The sequence below is a fragment of the Zingiber officinale genome, chromosome 7A (genome assembly GCF_018446385.1).
Source record: "Zingiber officinale cultivar Zhangliang chromosome 7A, Zo_v1.1, whole genome shotgun sequence".
In the NCBI taxonomy this organism is placed as follows: Eukaryota; Viridiplantae; Streptophyta; class Magnoliopsida; order Zingiberales; family Zingiberaceae; genus Zingiber; species Zingiber officinale.
The window spans coordinates 78,616,085-78,638,769 of NC_055998.1; the positions used below are offsets into that span (position 1 = coordinate 78,616,085).

Sequence of the window (22,685 nt, forward strand, 5' to 3'; positions counted from 1 at the left end):
GGATAAGAAATGCCAAGTTGGGGGTTTTGGCATTTTCTTAGAAGGTTAAAGGTGAATCTAAGCCTTAATTTGATTTCATATACTCTTTGAAAGAATAAAATGTGTCATACTTTGAGGAATTTGTTTAATTTAAAAATGGCTCAAATTTAGAAAGGGAAAAAGAAATGTCAAAATTGGGTTTGACACTTTCTTGATGAAATTGGGCAATCTAGGATTTAATTTTAAGGTATAGCTAAGAATTAAGGATACTTAGATAGATTATCTAGGTACATTTTATTTATGCTAACTTGTCATGATTGTTTGCCCATCATATGCCATGACATCATATTTAGCATTCACATTTTATTATGAAAAATACAAAAATACCATGTCATGTTATGCATATATCATGTAGTTATAGCATGCTTTGCTTATTTTGATGTATGCCATTAATCATCATGCAGTATGTCAATTTTCTTGTAATTAAGGACAAAGACATCTATTATGTATGGAAGTGTCCCAACGAGAGGGATCATATCAAGTGACATCCTAGATGGATGATCATGATTTTTACAATGCCTAGATAAAGATGCATGATCCCTTAGTTTAGGGCAAGACCAAATATACATCTCACAAAGAACTATATGGTGACTTGTATATACTTTAATACACGTTAGATACAAGTGAGATGTTAAGATGGTGAACAAAACTCAAGATGTTGATCTAGTGCATCTTGTTGAGTTTTAGGTTCATCAAAACACATAGTTATGTGTCTTCCAATCATTGGGAAAGCTAATGTATAAGTCATGTGCATTGAGCCCAAAGAACGTGGTTGGATATTGGTTTTGAAAATGATTTCAAAATACTTTTGAAAAACCTTGGTGAAGACTATCTTTTGATAGTAATCATCATTGAAAAGTTAGATACAAATTAGGAGAAAACATTGAAGTTTTCAAGAGTTTTCAAATTTGTGTCAATCTTTGAAAACAGGAAGTAGTTTCATAGAAAACTATTTTTTCATGATAAAGTATACCCTAAATAATGTTTACATGAGTTTTCATGATGAAAACAAGTATGGATTGGTTAAGAAAAATCAAAGTGAAGTTTCGATTGAGGTTTAGTTTCATTATTGAATTTTGAACCTCAAAACTTCGAGTTTTGGTTTTCCTAATTATTTAGGAATCCCAAGTCATTGTTGGTGCAATGATGGAAGTTTGACCATATTTTTAGGGGGAGTTACGCTTTGGAAACATAAAAATCTTTTCCAAGACCAAAAGGAGGTCAAGTGTTAAGGTAGCACATGACATTGGTGTGAGAGGTGTTACCAAGGACAAGGGAGAGTCATCCAAGGCCAATAAGAAGGAATATGCTAGGGTAGCATATAATTATAGCAAGGATGAGGTGTCCAAGATTAAGGACAAGAAGAAATTAATCAAAGACAAGGTGTCTAAGGTTAAGAAGGTGAGTTTAGTAGGCCAAGTGTCAACCGAGGTGCACCGAAGTGGCCTAGCCATAGTGGATGAATCACCAAGGGAGGTGACTAAGGTTAAGATTCCTAAGGTTAGGAAGAGCCTTTGGGACCCATGGTAGATGGGTTATCAAATGTGCCAAGTGGTTAGGAGACGGACTTAAGTCTCTAACATAGTGGGTTGGCACAATTGAGTTGAGTTTCATGCATAGAAATATGAATTGGGTTCATATTACATGAAAATTAGTTTTTGATGTATAGATGCCATATAAACTAATGCTAGTGATGCATTGTGGGTTGGTATGGGCAAATACATCAAAAGGAAGTCAAAACTAGGACTTTAGGTCAATGTTCAATTGAACTATTTAGCTAGTTTTGAATTTTGTGTCAATCTTGGGATCTGTGATAAATATATTTTTATATATATTTTTCCCAAGTAGACAAGGGTACAATAGACCTCTCCACAAAATTTGAGAATTTTTGGAGGTCTAGGGAATTTCTGGTGCATTTCTGAAGTTGGCCTGAAAAGGTTGATTTTTGCAGAAATAGGGTGCCAGTCGACTGGTGCAGATACCAGTCGACTGGTAACAGTATTTTTAAGCATAGAATGTTTCTGTAAGCTCATTTTGTCGATACCAGTCGACTGGTGCCGATACCAGTCGACTGGTAACAGTAGATTTCGACCACAGAATGCTTGTGTAAGGTTCTGTCGAAGGGGGCAGTCGACTGGTACCTAGTTCAGTCGACTGATACCAGCCTAAAAGTGTTTTTCAACGTTGTTCTTGACCGTGTCAACTCGTTTAAATGTATGAGATCCATGGGGGATAAATACATGAGTTTAGGGTCAATTTGGATGACATGTTTTCAACAATTGGGATATTGTTGGAGCTCTTTTTGATGTATGCCAAAGGAGGAGAAGTCTAGGTTTAAGTGGGAAACCTATACACCTTTGCGAGAAATCCTAACTCGAGGGAGAGCTTAGGTGAAGGGGGAGCGATTGTTTAGGCAAAGGGGGAGAAGTTTACCTTTGCGGAAAATCCTAGCTCAAGGGGGAGCTTAGGTGAAGGGGGAGCCTAGGGATTTAGGTTCCATTATTTATGCATGAGTTGATTTGCATATTTATTTGCATATGTATTGCATTTATGTTTCCCTAACTTAAACAGGTTGCCAAACATCAAAAAGGGGAAGATTGTTGGAGCAATCTAGGTGCCCTAAGTTTTGATGTTTGGGCAAAGGTTTAAGTTAGGTTTATTGTTGTATTTGATATGCATTGTGAGTGTGCAGGATATAGATACAACAAGGAAAGTCCAAGGGTGAGTCTTGGCGGTGTAAGTCCAAGCATGTAGTCTTGGCAACGTAAGTCCAAGTGTGATCTTGGAAAAGGAGGAAAGTCCAAGGATGAGTCTTGGCGGTGCAAGTCCAAGCATGTAGTCTTGGCAACGTAAGTCCAAGTGTGACTTGGCAATGGATGAAGTCTCGGAGGCGCGACCTCTTGGTAAAGGAAGACCCGACAACAATGACAAGGTCGATGGAAGCTCCAGACGGCAAGACGTGAAGGATGGGGAGGCATCCGAGGGACGCAAGGCTGATGGAGGAGGCTAGAAGGCTAGGTCTAGGTTGGTCGGGCGAGAACGAGTGCTGAGTGAATGTACTCGAGGTAAAATCCTAGAATTAGGGTTTACTGTAGCGTTACTGTAGCAGTACTGTAGCAGTCGACTGGTGCACTGTAGAGAGCCGTTGAGAGAGTCGTTGGGCTGACACCAGTCGACTGGTGCAAGGACCAGTCGACTGGTAACGGGCAAATCAGCTTACTGATTGCTTCCAAGCTCTATAAGAAGGAGCTTGGGATGGCCGGCCAATGTGACGAAATTAGACTTGGTTAAAGCCTAATTAGTAGTCACCAAAGTGCTCAAGGATCTCTTGTGTCCAAGTGTTCTTGGTTGAAGTTGTGGTGAGGTTTCTCCACCCACAAGGAGCGGTTTGAGCTAGCCGGAGTTTCCGGGGACTAATCCACCGACGGATTGAGGGATCGTCCACCTTACGGACAGCCGTGGAGTAGGAGCATCATCTCCGAACCACGTTACATCGACGTGCATTGGTTTGCTTGTTCTTTTCTTTATCTTTAGCTTTCGTATTCGTAATTTGTATTGTATTATTCCTCTTGCGCACTAACGAATATGTAGGAAGCCATCGATTTGGGTGAGACGCTATTCACCCCCCCTCTAGCGGGCACATCGGTCCCAACAGAATGGACCGAGGCCTGTGATGGTCGCATTTTCCTTGAAACAGATTTGCCCCATCTCCGGTTGTAGTTCGAGGTTTACTCGTGTCATCTGTTTCCCAGGAACAATGGTTAACCGTGATTCCTACCAAGCACTGTGGTCACGACGAACTGAGTGGTACCCGACTGCTATCGCGAGCGCTTCGCCGAGCTAGAGTTGCACGATAGAGGAGGAGGGGATTAGAGGTGGAGAGCTACTACTTCTTTTCTGTGTGTGTTGCTCAAGAACATGGTCTCCTTTTATATAGGAGCACCATCCCTTCCTAACATTGAATGGCGAGTAATGACCATTTAATACCCAGTGATTAATGATAGTCAGCAACCATTACTATCTGGGAGGTTATAAAATTGCCATTAATAATGGTTAATGCTTCCGTTATCTTCTTGAGCAGCAAAAAGAATCCACGTAGCAAAATATTGATTGTTTCACTTAGCCAAATTTTGCCCTGACCAAGCCCTGGATTTGCACCCCCATCCGCGCACCCACGCATGAGAGAAAGTCTCTCCCCATGCATTTATTCACATCATCAATGTATGTTAATGAATATAAACCAACAAACATACCTTGAAACTCCTAATGTGAGACTAAAGTCTCATTCACAATAGAGTTTTATGCCTCTTCCGTATCTTTTCCATTCACATATATTCAACACTTGTCCTCAGGTCGTAGCATAGTTGGGGGTACATGGTCTTGTGGTCGAGAGGTCTAGGGTTCGATCCTTGGGGTGTCATGACCTTGGGTTAACGTCTATGTCATGCGCTTTCAACTGTGTACTTGTATTTACCTTCCTCTATATTTATGGAATCGGCTCTAGGGCCACTGATGTGGCGGTTCCACGTATATTCAACACTTTCTATACGAACTAATCTCCTCAAACACTTCCCTTGTCTTTGTAGATGGCAAGCCATTTACTAGGGGCGATCCAGGATTTTAAGTTTGGGGCGGTCGTATAATGAAAATCCTCTACTCCTTTAAATCCATAAACTATCTAAAGATACTTATCAAGGACCTAAGCACAACCTTATGATTAAAAAAAACAAGAGACTAAATTAGCATTTATAATCCTTAGTATATAAATCTAACATAGCATACTATAATCACTACATAAAATTCCATGCATCATATTACTAATTTGTGCTATGCATCCCATAAAGTGTGACACTTTCATGCTTTTTAAAATGAATAATGCAACAACATCTACATATTCTATTAACATTATATAAAATAAACACAAAGAAGAGCAAAGCATACTTACCTTCCCATCCATGTCACTGATTATAGCTGAAGCTTCTTCGCTAGATATAAAAATCACAAAACCAAAACCCTCTAGACCTTCCACTTTCCCTGCCAATGATGCACTTTAGCAGCATAGGTAAATACCAGTGAGTATAATCATGTACTGCAAAGATTAAAAAGAAATCAAAAAGACAATAACGACTTACCATCAACAACTTCACCATAATTCATAAATGCTTCTTTTAAACTCATCATTAGTGTCAAATGAAAGTCCTATGAAGTAATAAGAGCATCATAAGTTGTGTAACAACAAATCAGTAGCGATATTTGGAAATGTATTTTGCCAAACCTATAATAAAAAATTTTGAAGATGACATGTATCATATTGATTGGAATAATGATGGTCGGGAAGACAAAGATTTCTTCAAGAGATTTTCAACTCACAAACACCATGTTAACATGAGAATTATATGAACAATAAATCAGATAATTCATTTTTAACTACAAAGATAAACACAAATAATCAACAAATGTAATGTTGAATCATTCTGACATCCCTACTTCAACCTCACGTCTGAAAGGCTTGCTAAATAACCTTGAAGGCAATAGCAGCAAGACTTAGAAGCTATGAGCTTGCTAAATTTAGAGAGCAACAGATTTTTATTTTCAAACAGAAATACAGAATAGTATAACTAATTGTAAAATAGTTGCATAGTCAAAGAATAAACATGAAGTTCATATACATTCAATTAAGTATCAAATACAATTATCTAACTAAAAGGAATTCGACATTCTTTTAAATTTTCGAAGTCTTCAATGATAGCTTCTATGCTCACATTTCTAGCAATTTCTCGCTCATATATATCATTAACGCGTCTGAGAGAAAATCATCCTCCATTTTGCTCCGAAGTCTTGTTTTCACGATATTCATTGTAGAAAATGATCGTTCTGTAGTAGCAGTGGAAACTGGAAGAGTAAGCACAAGTACAATCACTCTAAAAATGGGATTGTATGTAATAGACTTGTTAGTTTTCACCAACCATTGACATAATTCTGAAATAGTTGCAAGATTGTTGTAGTTGGCCCTTTGACTATATTATACTCGTAATGCTTCAATTGCATCTCTAATTGCTCTTTTTCATCTCTTGTAAAGTCTTGGGCATAAAACTTTTCAACTAATTTACATATATCCTCAACTCTAAAAGACTCCACTGCATTTTGAGGATTTAAGGCATTACTAAGAATAAGCAATTCCATATCATCATCACTAAAGCACCCATTAATTTCTTGCAACTGTGAATATATTGAAGCATAAAAAAGGTCTACCTGATAATGATGCTCAATAGTGAAATTGTCTTGACGAACACAGGCTCGACCTCATCTATTAATATATGGAGCACTGAAATCAGGAATATCAATATTTCGAAGTTCACAAAAAGATTTCACTTTTGCAAGCAAATCATTCCACTTGTTATCCCTCATTTATTGAAGTAAATTCTTAGTAGATAATACAAGCTCCATTGCATTTATAATATCCTAATACTTACTTTGTAAAGCTTGACAAAAGATATCTGTGATTCCCATAATCTCTTTCATAAGATGCAAGATGAATACAAAATCAAAAGAAGTCATTTCATCATAAACAGATGTTGCATTTGCTCGTTGAGAAGGAAGTCCATCATCCATAACCTTAAGCAATACCATACACTAAACATCTTAATTAAGCCTTTCAACGATCTCAAATGAGAACTCCGACATGTATCAGTAGCTCGTTATAAAGTACCTATCTGATTAAGTCCACGCCCTATCTAGAGTTCATTAATAACAATCAAATGTGCAATGTCATCTGCATGAGTATTCTTCGATTCATCATTACGCTTACACGAAGAATCAACAATATTAACTATAAAAGTTAATCTATCAAAAAATTGATGAATAGGTGTCACATTTTTTGATGTTGCAACTAAAGCCAATTGTAACCGATGAGCAAAGCAATGAACATAATAAGCACTTCTACAATCTTTTATGATTAAAGCTTGCAATCCATTAAACTCGCCCCTCATATTACTAGCACTATCATAGCCTTGACCTCTAATATTTTGAGCATCCAAATTGTAGTGAGCCAAAGAAGAATATATAGCGTCCTTTAAAGTCAAAGTTGCAATATCAGATACATGAATAAGCTCAAAAAAACGTTCTTGAATGAATCCATTAGTATCTACAAACCTCAATACTATAGACACTTGCTCTCTTTTTGACTCATCTCGGGCTTCATCAACATTATACAATACTTGCCACTCCAATTTCTTCACGAATTGCATTTTTTACTCTCACTGAAAGCACATGAAGTATTTGTTTCTGAATATCGTGACTTGTATACTTGGCATTTTTTAGAGCTTTCGCAATTGCCTTTGAAAGTTCGTCATTGTACATGCTTAGCACATCCAAAAATTCAAGAAAATTGCCACGATTAGATGAACTAGATTTCTCATCATGGTCTCTAAATGGAATTCCTTGAAGTGCAAGCAACAACACCACATGTATGTGAGCCTTTAATCGAAGACGATTAGTTGCGATTTGTTCATCATTAAAATTATCGAATCTCCTTGATATGTGTTGTTGTTTGTTCATTAAATCCTCATATGCCTTTTCAGCATTACAATAGGGTGAAGATACATTATCTTTCCCTATATGGTTGAGGAAAGCACAAGCTTTTCCATTTCGAACTTTCTTCCAACTATTAAATCCATTAACAGTAAATGCAGTTTGATTTGAGCATCCCGATGACTTATTGAAGATAAAACATAGAAAACAATATGCTTTATCTTTAGCTGGTGAAGACTCCAACCAAGGAAATTGTTCATACCAAGTAGATTGAAATCTTCGTGGATGCTTAATATTTTTATTTAGTGGATATTCTTGAAGAATAGGTTGGTATGCCTTCAGATTCAAATAAGCTCGACGAATTTCCTCTCTTTGGTTAGGATGATATTCCCAAATTTGTCGACGCAATCCTGGATCACGCTCTAAAGAATCGAGATCAACCTCTTCAATTTCTGTATTTTTGAATCTTTTAGGAGAAAATTCAGATGGAAGATCATTGTTATTTGATCTTGTCGATGGGGTTATAGGAGTAGCCGGATTTGGTTCATTTGCTCTCTTCCTTTGAAAAAACTTATCAATCGTAACAGATTTTCCCATTTAAAATATATGAAACTTTTAACAATGAAAAACTCAAATTATTTTAAAATAAGTGAATAATAATTAATAACAACAATATTAAACCAAATATTAAGTCAGTGAATAATAACAACATCATACAATAAAAAAAACACCAAGTTTTTTTTTTCTATTAATCAAATATTAAATCAACAATTCCAACTTCAACTATTTCATCATTTAGGCACTTTAATTTCTAAAATCACAAGATTTAATTTAAATGCTTAAAATTAATCATTTGAGAACAACAAACAAAAGAATCTAGCAAAAAGGAGAAAAGCAAACAAAATAAAAGAATCTAGTAAAATTATGGGCTTTAAACATTTCTATTCTTAGTAAAATGTTATAAATCATAAGTCATAATAGAGATAAATCTATAGGTTTAGGTTACTTCAAAGTCACGGGCCCAACAACTAAATGGTAGGACCATTGATGGATATCTTTTATAATATAATATGTTTGCTTGTGTGTGCATATATTATAGGTAAAAGAAAAAAAAATCTAAAACAACCTTCACTTTCAACAATCAGCAGCAAGAAACCAAGAAGGACAAGGAGGGCCATGTAAAATTAATTATTATAATTTTTTTCTAACAAAATGTATGGAATTGTTTTTGTTTGGTCCTCTGACTTTGCCTCCTGTGTTCTTCTCGCCTCATTCATAAATAAAGGTATTAGGTATATCATAAATAATAAATCTGTGATAAACATTAAGCAACCTAAGCTTCATAGTGGGGTTAGCTTACGGGGTAGAAAGTAGAAAGAAGATGGAAAATACCAAAAAAAAAGTTTTTCTCTTGTTCCCTTCTCAGTTCTCAGTTTTAAGGGTTTCAAAAATCAAAACCCTAAGGACTAAGGAGCGAGTAGAATGAAATTATACCTTTCTTTTGAATCTGGCTCGAGAATATTTTCGTCGCACGAGACTCCACATCCAACGCCCGATTGCTCGTTCAAAGGCACCGGAGCAAGTGTCGAACGACGAGTAGGGCTGCAGCAGTGCAAGACTACAAGCGTATTTGTTTTTATCCCAATTCCCAAATGAGTTTATATTTAGTATTCACTAATAATATTGTTAATAATTAATATTATTATTAATAGGGGGCTCCGCCCATTTATCATAATATCAGCATCCCACATTACCTCCTGCAAATTAGTAACAACCTGCAATGGGTAAAGCGGTCTCAATCATATTTGATCACCGAGCCTCGCCTCCTTCAAGCAGTGCATTGCCACCCTGAGCCATGGTGCGGTGATAAAGTGGTGGGATTTTTTTTTTCCTTATGTACCAAGAGTTTGAATTTTATAATGGTATTTTTGAATGCTCGTAAAGTTTGAATCATTAATGAAATTGAAGATCTTTCTTTAATTTATGTGTACTTCTGAATTTATTCAGTAATAAGCATATGGATTCAGACCGTCCACCTACAAAATTGATAGAATCTAATACTCATGGTCAGCTCAAGACATAGGCCTAGGCCCTTATTATATTGGGGTCCATAAATTTTATATATATATATATATATATATCTATATAAATTAAATATAAATATTATTTTAAAAACATATGAGTTTGATATTAAATATTTAAAATTTTAAAATTTTTATTGATTAAATTTGGATTTTTTTTATTTGTATTAGATTTAATTGATCATTTTAATTTCCTACTATTAAAATTAGATTTGTTTCATAATTTATTTTTTTAATTAAAATTTAATTAGTAATTTTAAATTTTTTACTTATAAAACTTTAATTTATTAATCAAAATTAAAATTTGTTAATAAATTAAAAATATTTATTGGTTATACTTAATTAATATTTTTTCATAAAAATATTTTTAAAGTCAAAACATATTTAATATTATAGTATTATTTCTTTCATAAATTTTATTTTTCTTTCAATTTTTTTAATAATTCACCATTCATATTTTCTAGCTAAATAAATTTTATTAATAATTTATCAAAGTTAAAATTGATAAAAAGAGTTCACAAAGCTCCTCTCAATATAGGATTCTAAGTAAAAGTATCTAGTACTCGAACTTATTTCCTTTAGGTTACACATAATTTTATCGCTGTGTCCCTTCCTCAAAATTAAAAATGATTGCTATTTTTTTAAAAATATTATAATTAAAATGTATATTAATAGTATTATAATAATTTATTACTTGTTTCTAAATTAATTAATATAAAATATTTTTTATTTTTTAAATTTTACTAATAATAAAAAAGTGAGATAAAGTTATTGTTATGTGACTTAATTGGTCATTACTTTCAATTGTATAAATAATCATTGGCAATATATGAAACTGTCTTTTTAAATTTTACTAATAAAATTAAATGTCGCCCCGGGGAGATTGAGTTGGCTAATACAAGGTATATATTGTTACAATGGGTAATGTGTCGAATCTTAACAAAATCAAGAAAAATATTCTCCTCGCAATGACCAACTGTAGCTTGATCGTAGAGTCGATCATGTTGAACTGTTAGAATGATAAATTTCACTTTTTACTGTAATAAATAAAATTAAATATTTCTAATAATATTTATTTAAAAAATATTATTATTTTTTTTTTCGCCTAGAGTTGAGACTGTCATACTGATACTTATCAGCAAAGAATATCCTCTTACGAATTTATTATATAAAGTACAATTATATTAATATATCCTATTTTCATAAACTCGTTTTTATGGAATATGGTATGATAATCTCGTTTGTCAAGAACAATAGATAACTCAATTTGTTAAAAAAAATTGGACGTGAAAAGGGCTTTCAATGCAATTAGATTAAAAAATATTGGACGTGGCCTTTTTGAGAAGGCATCAGAATAGGACCGCGAGCGAACATTCTGGACCCGAAATCTGAAACCCGAAACCCTAAACTAAAAACCGGTACGACCATGCGGCCGTCTTAAGTTTCAAGCATCGCCCGGGCCGCGGATGCCATCTCCCACGCCGATCCCTCTTCTCGAGTAGCTCAAGTCCACCGCTGCCTCCGCCGCCGCCCTCCGCCGCCTTCAGCACGCTGGCCCCGACCTGCTCACCTACCCGTCTGCTTCACATTGTTCAAATGTGAAGGGGGGAAGCAAGAGAGAATCCAGGTGAGATGAATTTTTCACATTTTTCAAATGTAGGTTTGGACATTGGTGGTGAGATGGACTTGACTGCGGGAATCCAGGTGGCTCAGTTGCCTTCCTCTCCTTTTCTATGCACAGTCGCAATGATCCAGAGACTAAAGCTTCTTTCTATTTCTCCCTGCTTCTTTCTCCTTTCACCTCCTATTCACCACAGTATGATATACTAAAATGTCGTTATGATACCAAACACTATCATTCTAGTTAAAGACTAAAGCTTCAACACGATTCAAGATTTTGAATCTTGATTGTGCCTCTCTTGGCAAAGATCATGTAGAATGCATTCAACACTAGTAAACCAAATATTTAGTGCAGTTGATATTACTCAAGAGGATCAATGCTAATGAGGCACTATCTAAAGAGGGAGTAATGATATTTGACCCAAAAGGGGTGCCTTGATCCTTGATAAACTTTGTTATCCTTTTTGGGGAAAAAGACAGATGAACATGGAGATCACATGTTTACAACATGAAGTTTCACAATTCAAGCTGGAAAATTTAGCCATATAGGATATGGAGGTTGATTCGTGTCTAACACACATGTTTAATGGATAAACAATATGTTTTGACTTAAGCACACTTTTCATACAAGATCCATAATTTAAATACTAATGTCAACCTTAATCCATTGCAACAACCTTGGTCTGGATATCATAATAGTACAAGCTCTTATTGTATACATAAATTCTAGAATTAACTCAGGCCTATTTAAGACTAAGTTTTGATTACCTTATACAAATCCTATCAATGATTAGGATGTATTTGATTCTTGTGCTTCTCTTGATCATAACTGCACCAATGAATCCCCAAAAGCCAAACACAAATCCAGGAGCGAATCCAATGAAATACCAAATTCCTCCATGCTCATCATCATCTTTATGCATGCCCTCTTCTTCATTTGTCCCTCTACTATCAATGGTTAGGTTGTCACTTGGGCACTTAGTTTGGAGTGGTTCCCCACAAAGCTGAGAATTGCCAATATAGGATAAGTTGGTGAAAGATTGTAGCTGAGTGCCCGTTGGTATTTTTCCAATGAGATTGTTGTAAGATAAGTTTAGGGTGCCCAAAAAATTTAAATTAGAGATGCTTGAAGGAATTCTACCCGACAATTGATTCTCTGAAAGATCAAGTGATTCTAGTTGACCCATGAGACCAATCTCATTTGGTATGTTTCCTAAGAAATGATTCGAAGACAAGTTGAGAAAGCGAAGGCCTTGGAGGTTTGTGATTTCTCTAGGAATGCTACTTGAGAGATTATTATTCGAGAGGTCAATGCTAGTAACAACTAAAAGCACATAAGTGGTGAATGGAAGTTCCGAATCTTTAGCATTTAAGATGACACTTTCCATGTAATAAATGGAACCACCATATAATGGAGCATCATATAATGGAGCAGATTCTTTTTTGTTCTGGCTCGCCATCATGGAGCTAAACATGCCAAAACTTGGAGGCAAAGAGCCAAAGAGATTATTGTGAGCCAGGTTTAGCACTTGGAGAGATGGGATCAAAGAGAGTTGTGGGGGAATTGCACCAGTGAAATTATTTGACCTTAGAGAAAGAACTCGTAATGTTGATAGTCTACTTCCAAACCAGCTGGGTATAGCTCCGGACAATTTATTCCAGCTCAAGTCCATAACTACAAGTTGCTTGCAATGTTGTAAAGTTGAGGGAATTGTACCAGATAAACTATTATTATTCATGTGCAGTGATTGCAGTCTGGCTAAAAGCCCAAATGTTCTGGGAATGCTGTCGGATAATTTGTTGTTGGAAACATCAATTATCCCTAACTCTGATGCATTACCCCAACAATCTGGGAGTGTTCCAGATAAATCATTATTGGCGAGGTTCACAATATGCAATTCTCTTTGTGTACAAATTGAAGACGGAATGCTGCCATTCAGTTTGTTGTTGAACAAAATCAGATAGGAAATACGCAACTCACCAAACATGCTTTTAGGAATTGGTCCAAAAAAGGAATTGTGAGAAAAGTCCAAATATGCATATGAAAGTTGCATTCTTGGAATGAAGCCTTCAAAGTTGTTGTAACTTAAATCGAAAGATCTTACATTCTTGAAGCATTCTAAAGAGCGCGGCAGCATCCCTCTCATATGATTGTGAGAAACATTTAGCCACATTTCGGGTAAGCACAAGCTCCAAAACCAATCAGGAAAAGCATCTGATATTCCATTATTTGATATGTCTAGGTTATTTAAAATGGTTTGGTTCCGCAGCCATGGAGGAAATCTAGGTCCCAAGTTGCAAGAGCCCATTATAATTGCTTCTGCTTGAAATGGAAGAAGCCAATCTTGGCTCACTTTGACTGACAAGTTGTTGTCAGATATATCCATGCTATATAAATTTGTGAGATTGGCAAAGTGGGCTTCTGTGATGTCTCCAACCAAGTGGTTTGACTCTAGGCCTAACCACTGTAATGCAGACAATTTCCCCAAGGATGCTGGAACTGAGCCACTCAATTGATTGAAACCAAGGCTTAGATAAATTAATCTTTGAAGCCTCTCAAAATTACTTGGAAAAGGACCGTTAAACTGATTTTTATACAAGTCAAGGTGAAGAGGTTTATTATTTCTGCATCTTGATAGTTGTTCAAAGAATTCAACAATTCTCCCTGTTATATTGTTATAACCGAGAACAATTCCACTCAAGTTGCATAGACTTCCTAAGGTACCAGGGATCGATCCACTTATGTTGTTACCCGAGATATCGAGAAATTCTAACTGGTGGAGATTTCCAATTGAATCTGGTATCTTCCCACTAATCTGATTAGATACTAATTCCAAATTTTGCATTGCAGTTAGATTGCCAATAGTCTCCGGTAAGCCTCCAACAATTCTATTAACAGAAAGGTCCAGACTTGACATTTTACTCAAGTTTCCTATGCTTTTCGGTATTACACCTTCGAGACGGTTAAAACCGAGGAACAGGCCTTCTATATTGTAGAGATTGCCAAGTTGGTAGGGAATTTCTCCTTTGAAACCACATCCGGAAAGGTCCAAGTGCTGCAATTGAGTTAAAGATACAATCGAGCCAGGAATTTGATGGCCAGATAAGTTGTTCCCACTTAAATCTAGATACTTCAAATGCTTCAAATGAAACAATGAAGGATGCACCTCGCTTCTGTTGAAAACAGTTTGAGATTGCAAAATAGAGAGGTCAAGTTTGATAACATGACCTGTGACGTTGTGGCATCCTACACCTGCCCAACTGCAGCAATCATTGCCCTTCCATGGAGATAGCCGCCTATCGACGTCAGGGAATCCACTCCTCACGCTCAGGAGAGCTTTCATCTCCTTCTCTATGCAGAGTTGCAAAGATCCAGAGAAAAAAGAGACAGAAATCCAGAAAAGGTAAAGAAGAAGGTTGTGTGTAGCACCAGTAGCCATGAGATGGGATGTTGCACAAAGAGTTCAACAAAGCCAGATCAACAAGAACTTTCGCAACATTTTTCTCCCTCTATTCCTTATTTAATTTAGATAAAATTAATAGGAAATATATGATCCATGGAAGTCAACATTGGCATTAATTTCTTGCCTAACTTTATCTCCCTCTCTCCCTTATTATATGATTTAAATAAAATTAATAGGAAATTTATGATCCATGGAAGTCACCATTAGCATTAATTTCTTGCCTAACTTTATCTCCCTCTCTCCCTTATTATATGATTTAAATAAAATTAAAAGGAAATTTATGATCCATGGAAGTCACCATTAGCATTAACATCGTAACTGTTTCTACGGACTTGGAAGAAACCTAATAGCTGATTCACAATTGTCACCATTATCAAAAAAAAAAAAAAAACAGAGACAGCAAGTTACTAACGTAACTACAAGTAACTAGTAACTGACATAACTAATTTCCATAGATAAAAAGAAAAAGACTATCAAAGTATACCTAGGTATCTAACTAATCAAGGTTAGAAAACAGCACCAAATTTTATAGAAAAATGTGACCCTAGTTGATGTGAATTATCCTTTCTTGACCCCTCCGCATTAAGGAAATATCAAGACTTAAATAATAAATATCCACTCAACAAAATTGAGTGAGCATTTTTAAATTCAGATTAGAATTATAAATATAGAAAATATAAATGGCAAAAAAATGGGGGAAACATACTGTTCTTATTTTCAAAAAAAATTTATATCCTATTTTTCATTAAAATATTTTATGTAACAATTAAGCCCAATAAAATTACTCTTATCTTAGTTAAAATTATTATATAAAATATAATTATAGTAATATATCCTTTATCAACTCATTAAAATTATTCAAACTTAATTAAAATAATTTTAATTAAAAAAAATATTTTTACATTACAAGATGATTTTTTTTAATATTTTTCGAAAATAGGATAATCTCATTGTAAGAATAATCGATAAATAAATTTGGTAAATGGAAATTTGGACTTGATTAGCTTTCAATACAATAGGATTAATTAATATTTTCAAGTGACTTAATTGAAACGTGGGCTTTTTGAAAAGGCGGAGACCCGGAACACTAAACCCTAAGTTAAGAACCGGTACGACGATGCTCCGGCGGCGGCCGCCAAGTTTCAAGCATCGCCGGGGACCGCGGAAGCCCTCTCCCACGCATACGCCGATCCCTCTCCTCGAGGAGCTCAAGTCCACCGCTGACCCCGCCGCCGCCCTCCGCCTCCTTCAGCACGCTGACCCCGACCTGCTCTCCTACCCCGTTTGCTCCTCCCTCCTCTACCGCCTCGCGAAGGCGCGCCTCGTCCCGGAGATCGACTCCCTCCTCGCCCTCCTTCGCGCTCACCGCGTGCCCTGCAAGGAAGCCGCCTTCAACTCCCTCATCCGCCGCTTCGGTAGCGACGGCCTCCCTGACCGCGCCGTCGATCTCTTCCACGCCCTCCGCTCCTTCGAGTTTTGCACCTCCACCCCCTCCGTCCAATCCCTCAACTCCGCCCTCGCCGCCCTCGTCGAGAATTGCCGGCTCGAGCAGGCGAGAGCTCTTCTCGCGCAGTCTGCCGCCACGTTCGGCCTCCGCGCCAACGCCGTCTCCTACAACATCCTCATACAAGGCTGCTGCGCGGCCGAGGGATCCTCCAGCGCGCGGCTCCTGTTCGACGAAATGCTCCAGAAGGGGATCCGCCCCACCGTGGTCACCTACAACGTCCTCATCGGGCATTCCGCCAAAAACGGCGACTTGGGAACCGGCGCGAGGTTGAAGGAGGAGATGGTGCGGAGAGGAGTCCAGCCCAACGCTATCACCTTCGCGTTGCTGATGGACGCCCTGTGCCGGGAGGGCAACTACGCCGCGGCGAAGAAGATGATGTTCGACATGGAGTACCAGGGGTGCAAAGCGGGGCTCGTCAACTACGGCGTGCTGGTGAGCGACCGAGGGCGTAGGGGCGACCTCGACGGCGTGAGGGCGCTGCTGGCCGAGATGAAGCGGAGGAAGCTGAAGCCGGACGTGCCCATCTACGGCGCGCTGATCAACTACCTGTGCGGCGCGGGGCGGACAGCGGAGGCGTACGCGGTGCTGGTGGAGATGCAGGTGGAGGGAGGTTGCGAGCCCAACGCCGCGGCGTACCGCATGATGGCGGACGGCGCGTGCCGAGCGGGGGACTTCGAGATGGCGTCGCGGGTGGTGACGGCGATGCTGGCCAGCAGGCATTGCCCGCGCGAGGAGACCTTCAGGTGCTTGATGAATGGCCTGTGCGGCATCGGGAAGGTGGAGGCGGCGTGCTCGGTGCTGGAGGAGATGGCGAGGAGGGAAATGGAACTGGACGGGAATGGCTGGAAGGCCTTGGTGGAAGCTACTTTGGTACCGGCCGAACCAAAAAAAAAACAACTCAACCCGGTCCAATTCAATTCGACCCAAACCGTGACCCTCTGAACCGGGTTTAGACCCTTATCACCAGGTTTATTAAGACGAATCAAGGATGAGAAATAAGTTCAATACAGATTGGACACTCAAATCTTCAACACACGCCTGAAAAGAGTCTCATCATCTAAATCAGTGAAATGAGAAACTGGGGAAGAGTTGCAAACAGTGTTGGCATACCTCTTCCATGTCCTAAAAAGTTGATAGCGAATGGACCGGCAGCCCGAGTTTGGGTAAGCTGAAACTTGTTTGTTTGACAGGCAATGTTTTCATCCTGCTTCATTCATAGTGGTTTCAAGGCCACCGACATGGCAAAGCTCTTCCAGCTCCGACCCCTAATTAGGCACTTACTGGTTAATGCTAGATTTAAGCATCACATTATTTCCGTGATTAATCCAAAAGGTGAAGAAATTATTATTGATACAGGGAGCATCAGACGATTCAATTTGAGTTTTGATAATGACAATGAGTTCTAAGTTAAGTATTATCATTATTCGAACAAGTTAAACAATAAAATCTTTGTCCAGTAGATTGGGCAAACTTTTGGCGGATCAAGGACGTTAGGCAAAATCCTAGAGTCGAGGGTGCTAAATGAAAATCCTGGGGGTCGCGGACATTAGGTGAAAGACTGGATGGATTGTGAAATGGGCTTCCAGCACAAAGTCCTGATGTTTCGAACGCTGAGCAAAAGTCAAGAGGGTCTAGATGACCGATCTAGCAAAAGGTAATTTCTTCTGAAAGGAGTAGGTGAGGACGTGCTCTCCGAAGAGGAAAACAGTAAGTGTCGGTCTGACTTAGAGTTTTAGCGAAACTCAAAGTCAAGATCAGACAGTCCAAAGGTTGTCCAATTCATATTTTATTTCTTGTACTAATCTTTTTTTGTAGGAAAACTTGCCTGAATTAACTCTTTTTTTTTTTGTAGGATAGCAAGGCTGGAAAAGATAGTGGTCTGGGCACCTGGGAGGGATCTGGGCGTCCAAGAATGGTCCAGGCGCTCGGAGTCGGATCGACCAGGCGCCCTCAAGTGGTGAGCTGGCGCACTCCGGTTGGTTGACCTACATCACAGTCTAGGTGCTCAGGGGTGATCCAAGCGCCCGGAGTTGGATAACTTTTACCGGATTGAATTTCGAGGAGAGCACATCACGTTAGCCCTGTGGGGCGCCTAGGGAAGGTTCTAGGCACTTGGAGTGGGCTATAAAAGGAGGATTTGACTAGCACCTCAAACACATCATTTTAAACGTCTTCCGCTCTTGCTCGCTGCTCTGGAAACGACTCGAAGACGCTCAAATGCTGCTCCGACAATCGACGAACGAATTTCTACCAATTCTCTTCTTGTCAGTAACTTTATTTGATAGCAATTATAATTTAAATTTGTAATCTGTTTCGAGCTATTAGTATTTACCCACCGAAATCACTCTCACATACAGGTCTTCGAGTAAGAGTCATCACATGCTCTGAACCAAGTAAATTTTGGTCGTCTTAGCATTACTTCTTTCTTTTTTGTCTTTATTTCGCTGACCTCTTATCTCTTCGAGATTTTAAAATAAACGTAAAAGTCACGAGCGCTATTCAACCCCCTCCGCTTTAGCGCAACGATCCTACAATTGGTATTAGAGCGGAGCTGCTTCGAATTGGTTAAACCACCATTCAAATAATTTTTTCGTGATATTATTTTTAAATTTTTCGGAGTCGATCGAAATTGGTACAATTGCCCCTTCCGATCATTTTTCTCACAATCGAGTTTTTTGTTTCTTGAAGTTGATGCAACACCACTGAAGTCCATTTAGTTTTTCATAAGTTTTTGATTTTGTACTACTAATCCAAGACCAAGTCTTGGAGCAAATCTACTTATTTTGTTGTATGCTAGCTTTGTTCTTCAAATGGCATACCAACAAGGCTATAGCACTGCACGCTCACCACTCTTCTCCGGCGAAGATTTCGGTTACTAAAGAGTCGAATGGAGTACCATCTCAAAACACAAGTTGAAATATGGATCATCATCCAAATCGGCTTCGCACTTTCATTCAACGGCATTGGAAAACCAGTATGATGCGAAAATTGGGACCAACGCGTAATTAAAAAGATCGAAGCCGATCTAAAGGCAACCCAGGCCCTTCAATGTGGCTTAACCAAAGAAGAGTTGAACTAGGTCGGCTCCTTCAACAACGTTAAGGAATTATGACAAAAGCTAATCGAGCTGCACGAGGGCACCTCCAACACTAAGGTAAGCAAGCGAGACTTAAATTTAAATAAGTTATACAATATTAAAATGCATGATGGTGAGTTGGCAAGTCAACTCCACGCTTGGATCCAAGACTTGCTTAACGGATTACACGTGATCAGCCAGAAGTTAGAGAATCGTGATATAATAAGGTGATGTGAATCTAAAGAGAAAGATATCTCAAGAACCCACAACTAATGGAAGAAGAAAGAAAGAAAGAACTAAATCGATAAGATTGATGAAAAGAACCTCGACCCAATGCTTAGGAAAGCATGAATCTTGGTATAGAAGATGGTATACGTCACAACCTTGGGATGGAGGTTGATAAGTCTTTGAATGCCACAAGGAAATGCCTTGATAAGTTCTAATTCAATGAAGAACCAACAAGTGAGAGCCTCACCGTGCTTTAGATTGAAAAATATGTCAAAGATACATGTGTGGCTGTCACCCCCTTTATTTATAGCTTATAAGGTGACCAAAAAATCCTAAAAGGTCAAAAGAAAGCCCATTTAGTAAAGGCCTATGTAGACTACTTAGCCATTTTAAGCTTATGGCTTTATAACAATCCAAATAAAAGTAGAAATTGAGTCTAAATTAAGTCTACATATCCTTACTACATAGACATGAGACTTAAGTGCTAATTAAGCTCATCTAAGACTTGAATTAGGTTGACTATGCCGAATGACTTGCTCTTGGTCAAACCTTCTTCAATGGTAGCTTTGACCTTCACATCTTCAATTAGTACATTAAATGCTTCCTTCATCTTTCTAGCCTTAGCCATTGTAATTGGGCCTCCATTGATGCATAATGAATCATCATTAACATCTAGAGTGGGTTGACCATGATCCATATCATTAACTTGTTGCTCTCTTTCTTTGACTCCATTATTCCCCCTTTCCCCAAAAGGATTTGTCCTCAAATCTTGATCACCTCAATTTGTCCATCTATTTGTGGATGGCAAGTTGTAAAAAACAAAAGCTTTGTTCCCAATTTTCTCCATAGTGTCTTCCAAAAGTAGCTTAGGAACTTTTCATCACAATCTGAAACAATGCTCCTCGGTACTCCATGAAGCCGCACAATCTCCCGTAATTTTGTTGATAGCCCTGCAATCAACGCACATTCTCCAAGTTCCATCCTTCTTAGGCACAAGAAAAACAGGAATTGAACAAGGACTCAAACTTTCTCGGACATACTCTTTTCTCATCAACTCTTCAACTTGCTTTTGAAGCTCCTTCATCTCCATAGGATTGCTCCTATAGGCTGGTCGATTAGGAATGACTGCTCCTGGGATGAAGTCAATTTGGTGCTCTATTCCCCTAAGTGGTAGCAATCCATCAGGAACTTCTTCAGGAAAGACATCATCAAATTCCTGCAAAAGAGATTTAACAACAGTAGGCAAAGAAGGGTTAAAATTGTTAGTGTTGAAATAAGCCTCCTTGTTAAAGTACAATCATCGGCTGTTGAGAATAAAAAGCTCTCTTAACCTCTCTTTCTTTTGCATAAAAGCTCCCTTTTTTACTCTCTTGTTCTATTTTTTTTTATTTCTTTTTCATTTCTTTTCACTACTCTCATCCTCATTTTTTCTTTTCTCACACTCCTTTTCTTTTTCATTTTTTTTTCTCTCATAATCTTTTCTTTTTTCACTCTCTTTTTTTTATTCTCAATTGATCTTCATATACTTGCTTAGGAGTTAATGGTATAAGAGTTACAAGTTTACCATGCATCTTAAAAGAATATTTATTTGTGAAGCCATCGTGCATGACCCTCCTATCAAATTGCCATGGTCTACCTAAAAGCAAATGACTTGCATGCATTGGTACTACATCACAAAGAACATCATCATGATATCTACCAATGGATAATGAAACCAACACTTGCTTAGTGACCTTAACTTCTCCGCAATCATTCAACCATTGTAGTTTATAGGGTCTAGGATGTTTAGTGGTAAGTAAGCACAATTTCTCAACCAAGATAGTACTAGCAACATTAGTGCAACTTCCCCCATCTATAATCATACTACATACCTTGTCTTTGATGTGACAACAGGTATGAAATATATTTTCTCGTTGTTCTTCATCTTCTTCCTTCACTTGCACATTTAGAGTACGCCTAGTGACAAGGGCTTCATCTTCAACGGGATACTCTTCTACATCACTTTCCATCAATGGTGGCATGACATTATCATCTTCGGACTCACTCTTAGTTTCAATATCACCATTTTCTTTCAAAAGCATAATTATTTTGTTTGGACATTGTGAAGCAATATGTCCTCTTCCTAAACATTTAAAGCATTTAATATCTCTATTTCTTGAAGATTGGATAGGTTCTTTACCTTTGACCAATGGAGAACCAGCATCTTTATTCTTCAAAAACTCGGTCTTACTCTTTGATGCCAATTTATCATCTCTTTTGTTCCAACTAGATTTCCAAGTGGATGAATTTTGACCATGCTTGATTGAACCATTCCTTTTGAGTTGCCTTTCAACTTTCATGGACATATGCACCATATCTTCCAACTCCACATAATGTTGCAACTCCACTACATTTGCAATTTTTGAATTCAAACCTTGTAAAAATCTTGCCATGGTTGCTTCTCGGTCCTCCACATTAGCTTGAATCATGGCAATCTCCATCTTCTTGTGATATTCCTCCACAGTTTTGGATCCTTGGGTTAGACTTTGTAGTTGTTGGTACAAATCTCGATAGTAATGTGATGGCACGAACCTCTTTCTCATAATAGATTTCATCTCTTCCTAAGTGCCAACGGGTCTCTCGTTATTTTTTCTCTTGCTTAGAATAATTTGATCCCACCAAATAATAGCATAATCAATAAATTCAACAGCAGCTAGTTTTACCTTCTTCTCTTCAGAGTAGTTGTGACAATCAAACACTAATTCAACTTTCTTTTCCCACTGTAAATATACGTCTGGATCGCTTTTGCCTTGAAATGAAGGAATCTTCATCTTGATATTTCCCAAGTTTCTATCAACATAATCATTCATTGTTTCTCTTCTCCCACCAATTCTAGCATGACCAGATCTGCTACTGAAACTCTATCATCAATGTCCTCAGATACGCCATCATCATCATCATCATTATTGTCATCACGGTTATATTTCTTTGAATTTCGTGTAGGAACTCTACCCACTTGGCTATTTTGCAATCCTTAAATTACAGCATCTTGTCTCTCTAATCTGTCGAGGATTTGATTAAATCTAATTTCCATGCGTTCCAAGTGTTGTCTCAAGGCTCGTTGTTCAAGTGTTTCTCTCGGTCTTACTTCCTCTCCACTT

At 37.9% G+C, this 22,685-nt stretch overlaps 2 protein-coding genes and 1 long non-coding RNA gene across 3 annotated transcripts; 1 reads left to right on the top strand and 2 right to left on the bottom strand.

Moving 5' to 3' along the window:
* Nucleotides 1–4,983: 4,983 nt before the first annotated feature.
* On the bottom strand, nucleotides 4,984–9,180 carry LOC122000493. Its single transcript, XR_006117150.1, has 3 exons — nucleotides 9,064–9,180; nucleotides 5,172–5,238; nucleotides 4,984–5,087 (listed from the first exon to the last, which is right to left on the bottom strand). It is a non-coding gene; the product is annotated as an uncharacterized LOC122000493 (long non-coding RNA).
* A 2,854-nt stretch (nucleotides 9,181–12,034) lies between these two features.
* Nucleotides 12,035–14,710, bottom strand: LOC121999454 (receptor-like protein EIX1). The gene has a single exon (XM_042554137.1). The coding sequence runs from the start codon at nucleotides 14,708–14,710 to the stop codon at nucleotides 12,035–12,037; it is 2,676 nt and encodes an 891-aa protein (XP_042410071.1).
* Nucleotides 14,711–15,778: 1,068 nt separating this feature from the next.
* LOC122001604 (pentatricopeptide repeat-containing protein At1g07740, mitochondrial-like) lies at nucleotides 15,779–17,354 on the top strand. The gene has a single exon (XM_042556434.1). It carries the CDS (start codon nucleotides 15,852–15,854, stop codon nucleotides 17,181–17,183), a length of 1,332 nt encoding a protein of 443 aa, XP_042412368.1. The 5' UTR covers nucleotides 15,779–15,851; the 3' UTR covers nucleotides 17,184–17,354.
* The last annotated feature ends 5,331 nt before the right edge of the window (nucleotides 17,355–22,685 follow it).

Excerpts from the sequence above, each read along its gene's own strand:
- LOC121999454 (XM_042554137.1), bottom strand. The coding sequence starts at position 14,710 with ATGGCTACTGGTGCTACACACAACCTTCTTCTTTACCTTTTCTGGATT.
- LOC122001604 (XM_042556434.1), top strand. The coding sequence starts at position 15,852 with ATGCTCCGGCGGCGGCCGCCAAGTTTCAAGCATCGCCGGGGACCGCGG.